Source organism: Myotis myotis, unplaced genomic scaffold (genome assembly GCF_014108235.1).
Source record: "Myotis myotis isolate mMyoMyo1 unplaced genomic scaffold, mMyoMyo1.p scaffold_m19_p_9, whole genome shotgun sequence".
In the NCBI taxonomy this organism is placed as follows: Eukaryota; Metazoa; Chordata; class Mammalia; order Chiroptera; family Vespertilionidae; genus Myotis; species Myotis myotis.
The window spans coordinates 40,503,979-40,518,754 of record NW_023416401.1 but is presented as its reverse complement, the minus strand read 5'-3'; the positions used below and the strand labels follow the sequence as shown (position 1 = coordinate 40,518,754).

The following is a 14,776-nucleotide window of genomic DNA, read 5'->3' as shown; positions in this document are numbered from 1 at the left end:
TGGCCTGTCCCCCTAACCTTCCCCATTTCCCCAAGCACCACTTCACACTACCGGGGACTGGCATCAGATTAAACAGCATTAACCCAGTGTTGGTGAGCACGTGTGCCATCCACGACCTTGTGAGGGGACTTTAGGAAGCACCTGGGCCACTGCTCATCCGAGGTGCTGAGTCAGAAGTAAGTGTTGTCACTGCCGTGGGAAGGAAACGTTTTATGTTTCATCAACGTGTGTATGAGTGTGATAAAATATACACAGAATTTACCATCTTTACCATATTTAAGCATGCTGTTTCGTGGTACTAAGTACACTCAGAGTGGTGTGCAGCCGCCGCCACCATCTGTCCCCATGAAACAGCTCCCCAGTGTCCGTCCCCTGCCAGCCCCTGGGACCCACCGTCCACTTTCTGTCTCTGTGATGTTGACCACTCCAGGCACCTCACATAAGCAGATCCTATGGTATTTGTCCCGTTGTGACTGGCTTACTTCGCTCAGCATGATATCCTCCAGGTTCATCCATGTAGCATGTGTCAGAATCTCCTTCCTTTCTAAGGCTGGGCAGCATCCCACTGTGCAAATGGACCACATTGGGCTTATCCACCTTTCCACCAGTGGACACTGGGTTGCTTCCTCCTCTTGGCTGTTGTGACTATGCTGCTGTTAACATGGGTATGGCCGGGGCACAGCCCTTGGGAGGTCTGCGCGTCCATTATTCTGGCATGAGTGACTGTTGTGTGAAAGTGCTGCTGCCAGCGTGACTGGGAGATGGAGGCAGCATGAAGAACATGACGTGCTCTGGGCCTCAGCCTTTGAGAGCAGCACGCACAGCCAATCACAGGCACCACTTCACCCACTCTGGGTGGGACTGAGGGACTTCAAGGAAGAGCCCCTCCCACCCTGAGGGGGCCCAGCCTCCACAGAAGGCTCCAGACCTGATGCTAGGGCATCCCTCTTAACGCCTGGCTCTGCACAGTCAGACAGGATGAGTTTTGGGGTCTGGGGGAGCTGAGGTGCAGGAGTTGGTGGGCTGGTTCCTATGGAGGCTCCAGGGAGAACCCCCCCATGCCCTTTCAGCTTGTCCCCATGCCCCTCCTCCATCCTCAGAGCCATCACTGTGGTCCTTCTCCATCACTGCCTCCAGCCCTCCGGCCTCCCTCACTGGAGGACCTGTGACCGCACTGGGCCCCCTGTAGCCAGGACTCTCCGCAGCTCAGGGTCCTTACCTTCATTCCACCTGCACGGCCCTCCTGCCACAGGAGGTGACAGCCACAGTCACGGGGCAGGACATGGATGTCTTCCTGGCTTATAGAGCTGCCCACAGCTTACATGATGACATGTAAAGGCTCGGTTTCTGCTGCTTGTCCTCCAGGCCCCCATCTGGGTCAGCTGCCCTGCCCACACGACACTGTTGGTCACAGTGAGCACCTGCTGCCCTGACAGCCCCCGGGACGCCGCCGTGCCCACACACCCTGTGCTGTGCTCATGATCTCACACTAAGCAGACGTGAGATGTTTCTTCTTCCACACGGAGTCCCACCTCCTGTTTGGGGGACTCTGAGGGCGTGGCAACCTAGAGGAGAGACTCAGTGCTGTGACACCAGAGTTGGCTGTTGCGGAGTCTCTGGGAAGAACTGTGGCTTCCCTTGGAAATAAGGTGAAGTGTCTAAGGAGCGAAGACCTGTTATGTGCCCGACTATAATGGGAAGGCACGGGAACAGTGCCCAGAAAACTTGTGGAACACTCAATCCTAAATTATCTTTGGGCAAAGCATTCACCATGTGTCACCAACAGCTCCCAGAACCAAGAACAAAGCATCTTCAACAAAATTAAATGTGCTTCCTCAGGGCACCCCCAGCCCAGAGAGAGGGGAGCGGCCCACCAGCCCGTCCCCACCACACCCATGTCTCCCCAGCTGCATGGGACCCTCAGGGCCATGGCCTCCACCTGTGGGACCTGGAAGGCATGTGCCCAGGACCCACCTTGCCCCGTCTGAGAAGGTCTTCACCTCACAGCGCCATGTGCAGGCCTCCCTCCTCAGCGCCAGTCCTCAGCCGGACCATCCACACCATGTTCATGGCTTCTGAGGAAGGAAAACTTGGGGGTTCCCAGACCCCGGCCTTGGGGTAGAAATACCAAAACCCTAAACATCCACTGGAAGTTCTCCTAGGTCTTCTGACCCAAAAATGTACCTTCTGACAACAAAACCCTCTCAGCGGGAGCCTTGCTTTTTTCTCAGGAGAAACCGTCACAGCAGTGATACCCGGAGACATTCTGCAACTCACTCCAAGGCTGGAGCCGGCAGACAAGTCGCTGTTTCGATGCCACGTGCTTGGAGGCCCTGGGGTCAGAGCTGGAGGTGGGGCCTGTCACCCTGTCACTGAGCAGAGACCAGGCTCAGTGGGAGGGGCTCCTCGGGCTCGTGGACAGCGAGGCAGGGCTGATCCAAACCCCCCAGCCCCCGTCACTGAGGAAGCCCCAAGCCAGAGGGGAGACCCCCACTTCCCGCTGCCTCTGTGGCGTCTCCAGTGGATCTGCAGCCTGCACTTCTCTGCCTGCCACACGGCCAGGGCTGACACGCTGTGCTCAGGGCCTGGGCACCTTGACGGGCACCAGGTGAGCATGCATGTGTGACCAGAGCACCCCACCGACTGTGGAATAGCCTGAAAGCGAGTGTTGATTCCCCTGAGAATGTGTGTCTGGGGTGAAATTGTTGACAGTGGCACAGTCATTGGGTCTAGCGTTCTCTCCAATGCCAGGAGAGGTCAAGGCCAGGCCAGGGGTAGGCGGTTGTGGGTGTTGTCGCATGACCTAGAGGAGAAGCCTCCCAACGGCGGAGGGCATGGACAGACGCTGGTGTCCCAGTAGACAGCTCGGGGATTCTGCTGTGGGTGGTGGCCGGGGTGCTGCTTGGAGACCGTGCTGAGCTCCCGTGCTGAGACCAGGGTCTGGTGGGTGGCCGGGCAGGCCGTGTGCTCCAGCCTTCGGGAGACCTCCCCTGCACGCCAGGGTCCGAGGGTGGGACTGTGCTGCTCGGAAGCTATCAAGCCCTTTTCACTGCAGCTGATGTCTGACTCTGTGAGTCGATTTTCTTCCTTTAAACCCATGTGATTAAATCAAGGCCTGCATAATTAGTTATAGATTTCACGACTGGGATTTCAGAGATTGAATTCACTGAGAACATTTGGCAGCAGCATGGGAAGCTGGTGACAAAGTTTCTGCTGCCTGTGGGCACACATCGAGCCTTGCCAGCCTCCTCCTGGCAGGGAGAGCTTTGCTGTCTCTGAGCTGTAGCAGGTTCTCAGAAAACAGAACCAAAGGGAGAGACGTATACAGGGTGGGCAAAAGAGGGTTTACATTGTGAGTATGCGAAACAACTTATTCTTGTATTATTTTTTTTATTATGTATTGTATTACTTTACATACAAACCATTGTAAACCTACTTTTGCTCCACCCTGTATATATACATTTTATGAAGTGTTGGCTCGCACCAGGAGGGAGGCTGAGAACACCTGAGACCCGGGGTTGGCAGGCTGGAGACCCAGGAAGACCCAAAGCAGATGTCCCAGTCCAGCCCTGGGGCTGGAGGCCCACACTTGAGGGAGGTCAGCCTTTCTCTTCTGTTCAGTCCTTCGACTGATTGGACGAGGCCCACCCATACCAGCAGGACGATTGGCTTACTTGGAGCCCAGCAACTCAAACATTAACCTCACTCAGAAGCACCCTCCCAGACAGACCCAGAATCGTGACTGACCAATGTCTGGGCACCCATGGCCCAGTCAAGTTGACACATGAAATTCACCATGGCCCTCGCTATCTCCTGGTCCATGTGTCTGTGGTTTGGGTGGGAAGTCCTGTTCACTAACACACCCCTCAAGCCCAGGCCCTGAGAGAGAACAGATGGCATTTGGGGATCTGTGGGGAACCCTCTGAAGGGCCTCCTGAGAGCAGTGGCATGAAGCCTGCCCTAACGCAGGCCTGTAAAACAGAGATGTGGGCTGAGCCCTGGGTGAGCAGGGGCTTCTGCATCAGGAGCCGATTTCTTGGGAAAGAGCAGGCAGAGTGGACTGAATGTTACGTTGCCCCAATTTGTACACTGAAACCTAACCCCCCTCCCCGATAGTATTAGGAGGTGGGGCCTTTGGAAGGTGATTTGGTCATGAGGTTGGAGCCCCCATGACTGGGATTGTCAGTCTCATTAAAGGGCCCCCAGAGAGCTTGCTCCCCTCCTGCCACAGAAGGACACACAACAGACGATGTCTGTGACCCAGGAAGCAGCCTCACCAGCCCCCGAATCTGCGGGCCCTGGGATCTTGGACTTCTGGAACCAAGAGAACTAAATATGTGCTGGGTAAGCTGCCAGTCCTCGAGTGTCCTATTGGCAACATTCTGCACCACGAGTCAGCAAAATCCAGTGGCGATATCAAGCCACAGCCGGACCTTGTCGGGAGCCAGACCTGCCTGGGCTCAGGTCCTTTCACTTCGCCTTTCTCTTCTGCTGCTGAGAGAGGGGAGGCAAGCACCTGGCAGGGGTGCCCATGGCCTCCGAGGCATCAGCCCCGTCCTTGGTGCCTGTGCCCCTGCCACGCGCCCAGAATCGTCGTCCAAGGCCCCAGACGGCCATCAGCGCCCACGTCTGAGCAACCGCTGCTTGTTTTCATGGAGACCCCACTGTGGGCTCTTAGAGGAGCTGAAAACAGCCGCATGTGCCAAGGGATAAACATGAAGCTCAGAACATTTTTTCCCCTCTACTTTCTGCACAAATTTGGCATCAAAAAAAGAAGGGATTTGAGTTTTGGATTTGTGCTTATCTGAAAAATAAAAGACCTATGCTCCGATGCCTAGAATAGAAGCTGTAGGATCCCGCCCGCCCCCCCCCCCCCCCCCCCGTTTTCTAAGACTTTATTTTTTAGAGCAGTTTTAGGGTCACAGCAGGATTGAGAAAAGGTATTAAGATTTCCCACATTCCCCTATCCCCACTGCACAGCCTCCCCATTATCCATGTCTCACACCCTGTGGGAAATTTGTTACTCTGATGGATCGACACAGAGACAACCTTGTCACCTACAGTCCATGGTTTACTTTAGGGTCACTTCTGGAGTACAACCTGTGGGTGTGGACAAATGTATCAAGTCATGTATCCACCATCACAGTGTCACACAGAGTAGCTTCACTGCCCTACACATCCCCTGTGCTCACCTGTTCATCCGTCCTCCCCCTAACCCCTGGCTAACACTGATCTGTTTACTGTCTCCATCGCTTTGCCTTTTCCAGAAGGTAGTTGCAATCATAATACAATATGAAGCCTTTTCAGATTGACTTCTTTCACTTAGTCATGTGCATTTCGGGTTCCTCTGGGTCTTTTCATGGCTCGACAGCCCATTTCTTTTTATTGCTGAACAATAGTCCATTGTCTGGACGGGCCAGGGTTTATTTATCCATTCCCCTGCTGAGGGACATCTTGGCTGCTCCCAAGTCTTGGCGACTCTCAGAGCAGGAGGGTCGCGCCCTCTCCCTCCCTCCTGGGGCCTTGGGATCCTTGGGCTGCAGGCAGCTCCCAACACCCCTGTGGCCTCTGGATGAAGGCACAGCCGCCGGAGAGCACAGGCTACTGCAGAGCAGAGCATCTGGGAAGGCTCGGCCTGGGCTCCACGGGCCCTCCCTGCTGCCTCCCTGACTGAGCCGGTGTGCCCAGCAGGCCTGAGTCCTGCTTTTCCTCACCAGCCACCTGGAGGGCACAGGGAACCAGTCCCACCCCTTCAGGAAGCTCCCGGAGCGCCCACCCACCCGGGCCCTGCTGGGGACCCAAAGGGAGCAGAACAGTGTGAGGGAGAAGGTGAAAGCGGAGTCTCTGATAACTTGGCTCTGACAGGAGCCCTGAGCCCACTCAGCCAGCTGAGAGCCCCTTCAGACCAGGTGCTCGGGAGTTGAACACCTTTAGGGAAACTACTGAAAACGGGATTAAAACAGTTTTTAAAAGCCTCCCAACTGGAAATTGCTCGTGGTCACAGCATCGAGGGAAGCTCCGCCTCTGGCCTGCTCTCAGTCCAGGTCACGCTATTCCATTGTCTGGATGATGCTCTGCATTCGGGCATCCCCCAGAGAAAACAGAACGAGGAGGTGCAGGCAGGCTCCAGGGGTGCCCAGACGCACAGGCACTGCGCTCAGGTGTCCGGCACTCCGTTAGTGCTCAGAGGTCACCGACATGAGACTCTGGTCGTCAAGAACAGGAGGCCACAACGTGCACCACTCGCTGTGACTCATGGCGCCAGCCGTGTCCCAGGGCTCTGCATGGACCTGAGCCAGGACGGTGGACCTGGGACAGGATAGCCAGTCCTCACTTCAGAGGTGATTCCTGAGCAGCTGCTGGAAACGGAGCAGACATTTGGGACAGGCCAAGTTGCAGGCAGCTTCTGGTCTCGGGACGGGTCTGTGGAGGGGGCGTGTTGTCTCAGAGGCAGCATCAGGGCGCAGAGCCCAGGGTGGATGCTGACAGAAGAAAAAATAAAATTTCCAGGCCTGAAAATTACTGTGGCATATCTCCGCTCCAGTAAAGAACACGAGAGCAAACAAGATCCGAGGGCCCAGCAGGGATTTCATGAGTGTCCCCTGCGTGGCTGGTGAGGTTGCAGGTGTCAGCCAGTGTGGGTCCCGTTTCACCACCACCGGACACTCAGCCGCTATACCCGTTGTCCTCCATACGGTGAGATTCGTGATGGCACCAATGACGAATGTAAGTGCACAGCCTGGACCAGCGAGGCCGAGCTCCTGGAGAGGGTCCTGGAACGGAATTCTTCCCAGGGGAACGTGGAGGGGGCAGCCAGCAAGCCTGCTGTGCCCACGGCCACCTGTTGGGCTTTGCAGGACTGAATTTGCTCAAGAACTTGCCATGAGGACATCCATTCAGAGCTGGTCACACTGAGAGTCCTACAGAAAACCTTGACTCATCTTGTGGGCCCGTGGGCACTGGCTGGTGGAGTGCCCTCTGCCTCTGGCTGCCCAATGCTCAGTGCGATGGAGGGGAAGTCCCTCTTGCCTGGAAAAAATCACTTCCTGCAGAACCCAGTCGGAAAGCCTGGGTGTCTGGTCGGTGGGCACCCTGGTGGTTTCATGCTGTGGTCATGGGGCTGGGGAAGTGCCCACCCTTGCCATGCAGAGGGGAGCCTGAGTGTGGCAGTTACTGAATTCCTGGCTGGGCACCGAGCAGGAGACCCCCCCAACCCTGGGCGTCTCTGGAGAAGCCACGACAGAAACCCCCCAAAAGCAAACGCTCCGCCCTGTGGGGCAGGTGGGACTCAGGCTGCCTGGGAGCGGGGAGCAGTGCGCATGCGCAGGCGGACAGTCTTGAGGCTTGGAGGCAGCACCGCGCTTTCCGACAGAAATGCAGCCGAAGTGAAGGAACTGAATGGAGAGCAGCGGCTGCCAATGTGCCGTTCTCTGCGACTCAGAATCAACTCCGTGGTTTGGAGCGTTCTCTCCGGAGATGGACGCCCTCTTCGTGCATTCACGGGGGCACTGCCGCCTGTAATCATCATGTGCACCTGTGTCTGTAGCAACTAGAGTCGGTCACTCCTGCAGGAATGGACGGCCCAGTAGGACAGGGGTTTGCAGCCGTGAGCATCAGGTCGGCTCAGCCAAATATGGCCCATGGGGCTGGCGGTCCCAGTTCTCTCTTGTGCCCAGTCCAGAACATCTCCCCCAGGAGTGAGCTCACAGGGCGGATGGAAGACCAGCCAGGTCAGCTGTGGGAGAGTGTGGGACACTCTGTAAGGCACTTGTATTTACTTCTTTCCGGAGACAGCACAGAACCGCAGGGTGGTGACAGGAGAGCGATTGACAGCCTGCTTCAGCACAGGTGACTGAAAGAGCACATTCCTCACTCCTGTGCAAACAACTGGTGCTATTTTTAAACAATCTGTTCTCTAACGTCGATTGAATATTCCTACTTCTATGCTTGCACTACAGGAGCCTTTCCCATAGATAATTGGAAAAAATAAACTCAATTCAGTTCAAAGTCAAGTTATTATAAGTTCGTAGTTAGTGAAGTGAATTGAGTGCTTTCTTCTGGGTATTAACGGGGGCTAAACACAGAGCAGCACACAGTCATGAAGAGTAAACAGGTCCATAGGAGTAGGTGCTGCCTGTAGGATTTATCTGCACTATGTCTAGTGCACAGTCGCCCTGCTGGTCCATTTTGCTGGCTACACAACATTTCTGATGGATTGATAGAGACAATGTCCAGAAAATACAGAGGCAGTAAAAGGATGTGAACAACGTGGGGATTAATTACGCATTAGATCAGTGGTTCTCAACCTTCTGGCCCTTTAAATACAGTTCCTCATGTTGTGACCCAACCACAAAATTATTTTCGTTGCTACTTCAGAACTGAATGTTGCTACTGTTATGAATCATAATGTAAATATCTGATATGCAGGATGGTCTTAGGCGACCCCTGTGAAACGGTCGTTCGACCGCCAAAGGGGTCGCAACCCATAGGTTGAGAACCACTGCATTAGATGCAGAGGGGAGCTTGTGAAACTCGGGATTCTTGATGAAACCCTGAGCCAGAACCTCGGACCAGGCTGCAGCTCCGGGGAGCTCAGCTGGTGCCTCGCCGGTTGGCTTACAGAGAGGACCCCCACTGGCCTCCCTCCATCTCCTGGCTTAATAGAGCCAGCGTTGTCCTTGGCAGGGCTCACGCCACTGAATTTTTGATGCTCTGAAATGAGAACAAAGCCGGGGATGGATGCATGCCGGGGCCAGGCCTCTCCCAAGAGTCAGCCATGACCGCCCCACAGTCTCTATTACTGAAAAGACTTGGCCCTGAGCTTCCATTCATTTTCACTAGAAAATAAAAACAGGGACAGTGCCAAGTGAATACCCTGCGGGAGGCCATGCCTTCCAACAACAGTTTCAAAAACACTTTCCCAAAAGTTGGCTTGGACCAGCTGTCACCATCCTTGGTGTTGGAACCAGCCTGGTCCGTCCCCCGGGCCGCCTCTGCCTGGCATGGACGGTGCCCTCCAGGGTCTCCTGGTGCTCATCCAGCCCACCTGCCCCGTTGGGCATGGAGAGCATTCCGAGCCGTTGTGCTGTTTGGTTGGGTTTTGTAATAGTGGACGACGCCATCCACATAAGGGTTAGGGACACTGTTGGGCAGCCACCCTCCCACGGCCTCGTGTGTCTGTAATGAGCTCAGACTTCTCACATTCAGTGAGCTGCTTCCTTGGGGGCAGCTGACTTTTGGTTCTTTAGCCACAAGTAATTGGAAGAGGCCCAGTTCCAATCCTGGAAAGAAAACAAATTATAAGGAAAGGCGCTGGGGCCCAAACGCAGGGCTGAGTCACCGGGGATACTTGTGCAGACTCTGCAGGTGGGCACCCAGGTCCAGGGCGGTCACTTGTGAGGGCACAGTGTCTTGTGGCCTTTCACCAACAGGGAAGTTTGCCTCTTGGACCAGATGTTCACCACAGGCCAGGGCCCAGTCCCCTGGGGACACAGTGTTGGCTGGGGGAGCTCAGGGGAGCCTGGGGAGCAGGTCTGGGAGCCAGGGTTCAGGCGAGATGAGGGTGATAGTGGTGCTCACAGCATGGGAGCTGGTGCCTGTAGGGAAGGCTGTGTCCAGTGCATGGGGACCAGAGGCCCTGCCAGGAAAGCTGGTGAGGATGGGAGGGGGGTGTTCCCTGAGTTCATGCTGGCATGAGAACACACCTGTTCTCAGAGGAACACCATGGGGACCTGAAGGGTGGACAGGCCCCACCACTGAAAGAATGGACATGAGGTCCTGCCACGGCCTACAAGGCCCCACGTTCTCTCACTCCAGAAGCATCTGCTGGAGTCTGTGTCCTCTCCAAACAGTGGCCGGCCCGGCAGTAGTCAGCAGGTCGCCCTGTCCACCCCCGTGGTTGGTCGGATGGGAGCAGAGTGATCTGGGAGTAGAAACAGTGCTGAGCTGGCTGAGCAGAAGGAGTTTAGAAGGCGCCCAGCTGGACAGGGCAGGGCAGGGCCACCAGGGTGTTGGGGCAGCTGCACCTGGTGCTCAAACCCATGATAAACTCACGTCGGCACCTGCTGAGGCCTGATTCACCAAAGCCCCGAATGTCTGTGAAACACAAGCAAAAGCCAGGCGAGTAAATAGGGGTCGGGGGCTTCAAACCAGGTGAGCCAGCTGAAGGGAGATTTATGTCTGACCTGATTTGGGCCAAATAGGCCAGATGTGTCAAAGTATGATAAATCGGGGTCTGTTTTCTGGGTTAAAATGTCCAGAAATAGCTCCCTCCAATTAACCTGCACAGCTGGTCCTTAAGGAAAGGGCTGGAGGAGGGGGTACCAGGGAATCCACGGGCCCGTCTCCTCCCGAATCCAGCAGGATGGGTCTGGCTGCAGGTTGGCACATGAGGGTCTCCTCCGGCATGGCCCAGGGTCTGTGCCCTCCTCTCCCCAAACGCAGTGGTGGAAACCCCCCATGGGGGCTCACACAGAACCTGGCGGGGCAGCTGTGCTGAGATTTGGGGCCGGGCCCACAGTCAGCCCAGCACAGGGTGTTGTATGGGTTGTGTCTGGGACTGCTGATCACGAGACCACCACAGGTTCCTTGGGGTCCTCAAGTTCCTGATCAGGTGGTGTCCCGGCAGAGATACGTCACTGCTCTGACCTGGTGTCGAGGCTGACTCCATCCACCCTCCTCCCCGTCACCCACTGTCCCTGAGCATGGCGGCTTCCCTCCTAAGCCCTTCCTCAGGGTGGAGAGTGGGTTTCTAACCAGGTCTGTCCCAGTCCCCACGGGCCGTGTTGTCTCTTGACTGAAAACTTGTGGATCCGGGTTTTCCCCGAATCCAGTTACTGGCCCAGATCCAGCAGAAAGCCTCCCCTGTTCTCCCAGTGCCCCAAGCCATGGTAATCAGGAATGCCCTTCAACCTCTCTGAGCTTACACCCAACTTGACACAGAGGAGTGACAAAGCCAGAGCCTCCCAAGGAGTGTTTCACCCAGGGTCAAGCTCAGAGCCCCCCACCCCTTGCCCTGCTGCCCCATGAGGCTCAGGGCTGGACTCAAAAGCCTTCCCACTGGCCCAGGCAGCATGGAACGACCAGCCCTAAATAGCGGATAAAACTTTACCACCCTCAAAAAAAACAAAAAACAAAACAAAACAAAACACTTTACCACCCTCAGGGGATGAACAAGCACCAAAAATTGCTGGAACAAAACCCACCCCAAACCTAGAAGCAACAAGCAGCAACAGGTCTCACATGGCTGTGAGCTCAGTGGGCCTGGTGTAGGTCTAAGGAGATGCCCCTCCCCATGGCCAGGGGAACGGAGACCCTGCCTCTGAGCCCTGCTCACTGGCTGAACTCGGGAGGGGTGCAGAAGGGGTTATTATTTAGGGATGATGCCAGGGTGTGGAGCAGGAGACTCAACACCACCCCACAAGGCCCCCAGCCCTCTGCCAGCCCAGAGGGGTCTAGAATGATGAGCTGGGAGACAGAAGCTGTGGGACTCTCTGCGACCCACCCTCATGTCTGGAGGCCACGGAAGCAAGTCTGTGGCCAGGGTTTCCAGGCACACCACAGGGACAATGATTAATGTAGAGGCCAAGGTATTGGGTTCTGACAGCTCATTAATGGGAAGGCCGGGCTCTGCTCAATACACAAATCACCCAATAGTGAGTGCCAATCGGAGGAAGGGTTTCGGGAGCCCAATTTGCCCAGTTCCTTGCAGACAGTGATACATCAGTGCCTGGCCCTGAAGATTCAAGACAGGACTTGGGGAGCAGCCGTGTGGGGTCCCACCACCTCTGTGCCCTTGAGCACAAAGGTATTGAAAAACTGCTGACCCCCAACCTGTTCTCCATTTAAGGCGTCAGGTGTGACGTCAAGTTGCTGTCTCTACATGGTGGAAGGTCACCACTGCTGGCCCCCACCACTGAGGGCTCGGGAAGCTGGACAGGCATGAGGGTCTGTCCTCAGTGCCCAGAGGGTCATGAGCCACGTGGGGGGCACTGCAAGGCACAGGGAGGCCAAGTGGCCCCGGCCTGGCCCCTGGTGGTCTCACCTCCAGTGTGAGGTGGGCCCAGGACTCAGAGCACATGGTGTCGGCTGAGCCCCACTTCTCCATCCCACTGGCCTGGGGCTCACCCAGAGGGCAGGCTGAGCAGCTGAACCTCTCTCCTCCCCAAGCTGGAGCCCAGAACCCTTGCTGCAGTCTCTGGAGTGGAATCTCCTCCCAGGGCTAGGGGGGCAAGAGGTCTTGGTTCGAATAGCAAACTCTTTCCTTCCCTCACAGATTTTCAGATTTTCTTAAATAGATGTTGCATTTCCTTCTTGCCCTTAGGACTGTTTCCAGAGTCTTTAAATGGCTGTTTGTTTGTTCTTAAATGATCATTACCAGTTTTGCTGGGGATCAGGTCAGCTGAGCTCCTGTGGGAAGCCAATATCCAATTAACTTTTTTGGTTGGTAATCCTCACCCGAGGATATTTGTTCCATTGATGTTTAGAGAGAGTGGAAGGAGGGAGGGAGAGAAACATCAGTGTGAGAGAGATACATCAATTGGTTGCTTTCCAGACCTGGGCGGGATGGAACCTGAAACCCAGGTGCCTGCCTTTGACCAGCAATTGAACCCATGACCCTTCGTGGGGGTGCGGGCTGGCCCGTGGTGCACTCTAACCACTGATCCACACCGGCCAGGGCTTCCATTAAATCTTTTTTACAGGAATTGGGCATTTTTGTGGCTACCCCTGGCACTCCTGCAGTAGCACACTTGCATGGGTTGGGGTCAGGAGTCAGGGCAGCTGGGTTTGACATCCCTCCATCATGGGGAACCAACCTCTCTGCCCCAACACGTGTCCCTCTCCTCCCCAGGGCGAGTGCTCCCGCAAATGCCACAACCTCTTCGTGATGGAGACGGTGTGCGTGGCCTGGTTCTCCTTGGAGTTCCTGCTGCGCTCGCTGCAGGCCGAGAACAAGTGCGCCTTCCTACGGACGCCGCTCAATATCATCGACATCCTGGCCATCCTGCCCTTCTACGTGTCGCTGCTCGTGGGCCTCGCGGCGGGCGGCACGGCGCGGGCAGGCTCGAGCGCGGGTGGCAACAAGCTGCTGGAGCGCGCGGGGCTGGTGCTGCGGCTGCTGCGCGCGCTGCGAGTGCTCTACGTGATGCGCCTGGCGCGCCACTCGCTGGGCCTGCGCTCGCTCGGCCTGACCGTGCGCCGCTGCGCGCGCGAGTTCGGGCTGCTGCTGCTCTTCCTCTGCGTGGCCATGGCCCTGTTCGCGCCGCTCGTGCACCTGGCCGAGCGCGAGCTGGGTGCGCGCCGCGACTTCACCAGCGTGCCGGCCAGCTACTGGTGGGCGGTCATCTCCATGACCACCGTGGGCTACGGCGACATGGTGCCCCGCAGCGTGCCCGGACAAGTGGTGGCGCTGAGCAGTATCCTCAGCGGCATCCTGCTCATGGCCTTCCCGGTCACCTCCATCTTCCACACCTTCTCGCGCTCCTACTCGGAGCTCAAAGAGCAGCAACAGCGCGCCGCCAGCCCCGAGCCGGCCCTGCGCGAAGACAGCACGCGCTCCGCCAGCGCCAGCGCCAGCGCCACGGAGGACAGCTCGCAAGATCCCGAAGGCTCGGGCGAGACTGGGGACTCAGCGGACCTCGCATGGGCGCGCACAGGGCCAGCCTGACCTGGGCGGAAACCCTGTGCTCAGGGGCGGCCCCGGCTGTCCATCACAGGAGGCTGCCCGTCACAAGCTTTAGAAACAGAACTACAGCCCTGGCCTCCCACTGCGCAGAGGGACAGGAACTCAACTTAGGGGCAGCTGCTCCCAAAGCCCTAAGGGGCCTCGCTCCTATTGGCGCGTATCCGGTTCAAGTGCATGTTGCTGCGACCAGTGAGGCCCAGAACTTGGCCTAGGAGTCGGAGGTGATGTTAAAAGCCAACCTGTGCTTTGAGCAAATTTCCCAGAGGGCACTCCATCCTGTCCTCCTTTTATTTCCCTTTGGAGTTCTGACTCTGTGGCTAGCTAAAAATAAATTCAGGAAGTCCCAGAACGTCCATCCTGTAGCAATACCAGAAGGTCACACTGTCCCCCAGACCTCAGCCTAACCCTTGCCTGCTATTCAGCCCGAAGGTCCTGGGAGCAGTGGGGGAGGGGGGCGCAGTGGGGCACAGTCCTGGGGGAGGAGTTTCTGGGAGGGGGGACAGCCCCTTCCTGCTCCAGCCATCTCACCCAGGTGGGCTATGCCCCAGGGGAGGAAGGCCTTCCCCATGCACCCAGCTCTGCAGAAGCCCACCTCCCTGCCATGTGATAGGCACAGGTCTCACACGGAGGCTCACAGCCCACCAGGTCCTTTGGGGGTCCAGCCCTGACCTCTGACCTCTTTCCCTGGCACTATCCTGTGGGCCTCTTCCTAGGTCTCCCCCTCACAGTTCTCCCCTGAAACGCCTCCGTCCTCTCAGCTGCCTGGGGACCGGGTGCTACCCTCTGGGATGGTCGACTCCTGTAGGAACTTCTCTGGCAGTTCAGGGGGGGCGGGGCAGGAAGGGCCTAGGCCTGCAGGTGCTAGAAGCCTGTTTTCATGGAGGCGTGAACCTTTTCTCCTCTGGAGACAGAAGAATGGAACTCTCTCAATTATGCTGCTTTGCACTTTTTCATTTTAATCAGTTGAGCCATGACACCTGGAACATCGCTGCCACAGACCCTGCCGGAGGACCTGCATCACTCAAGAGGCCCCACTGATGCAGGGCATCCATCCACCACCATCCCTTCCAGCTTTGGGCACGGTCCCCGGTG

The 14,776-nt window shown here is 56.7% G+C and overlaps 1 protein-coding gene across 1 annotated transcript in view; it reads left to right on the top strand.

The window, feature by feature from the left end:
- The window catches only part of KCNG2 (potassium voltage-gated channel modifier subfamily G member 2), a 34,215-nt gene extending 20,182 nt beyond the window's left edge, over positions 1 to 14,033 (top strand). Inside the window, 1 exon segment of the mRNA XM_036322362.1 lies at positions 12,851 to 14,033. Coding sequence (XP_036178255.1) covers positions 12,851 to 13,666 — 816 coding nt within the window. The 3' untranslated portion in view covers positions 13,667 to 14,033.
- The last annotated feature ends 743 nt before the right edge of the window (positions 14,034 to 14,776 follow it).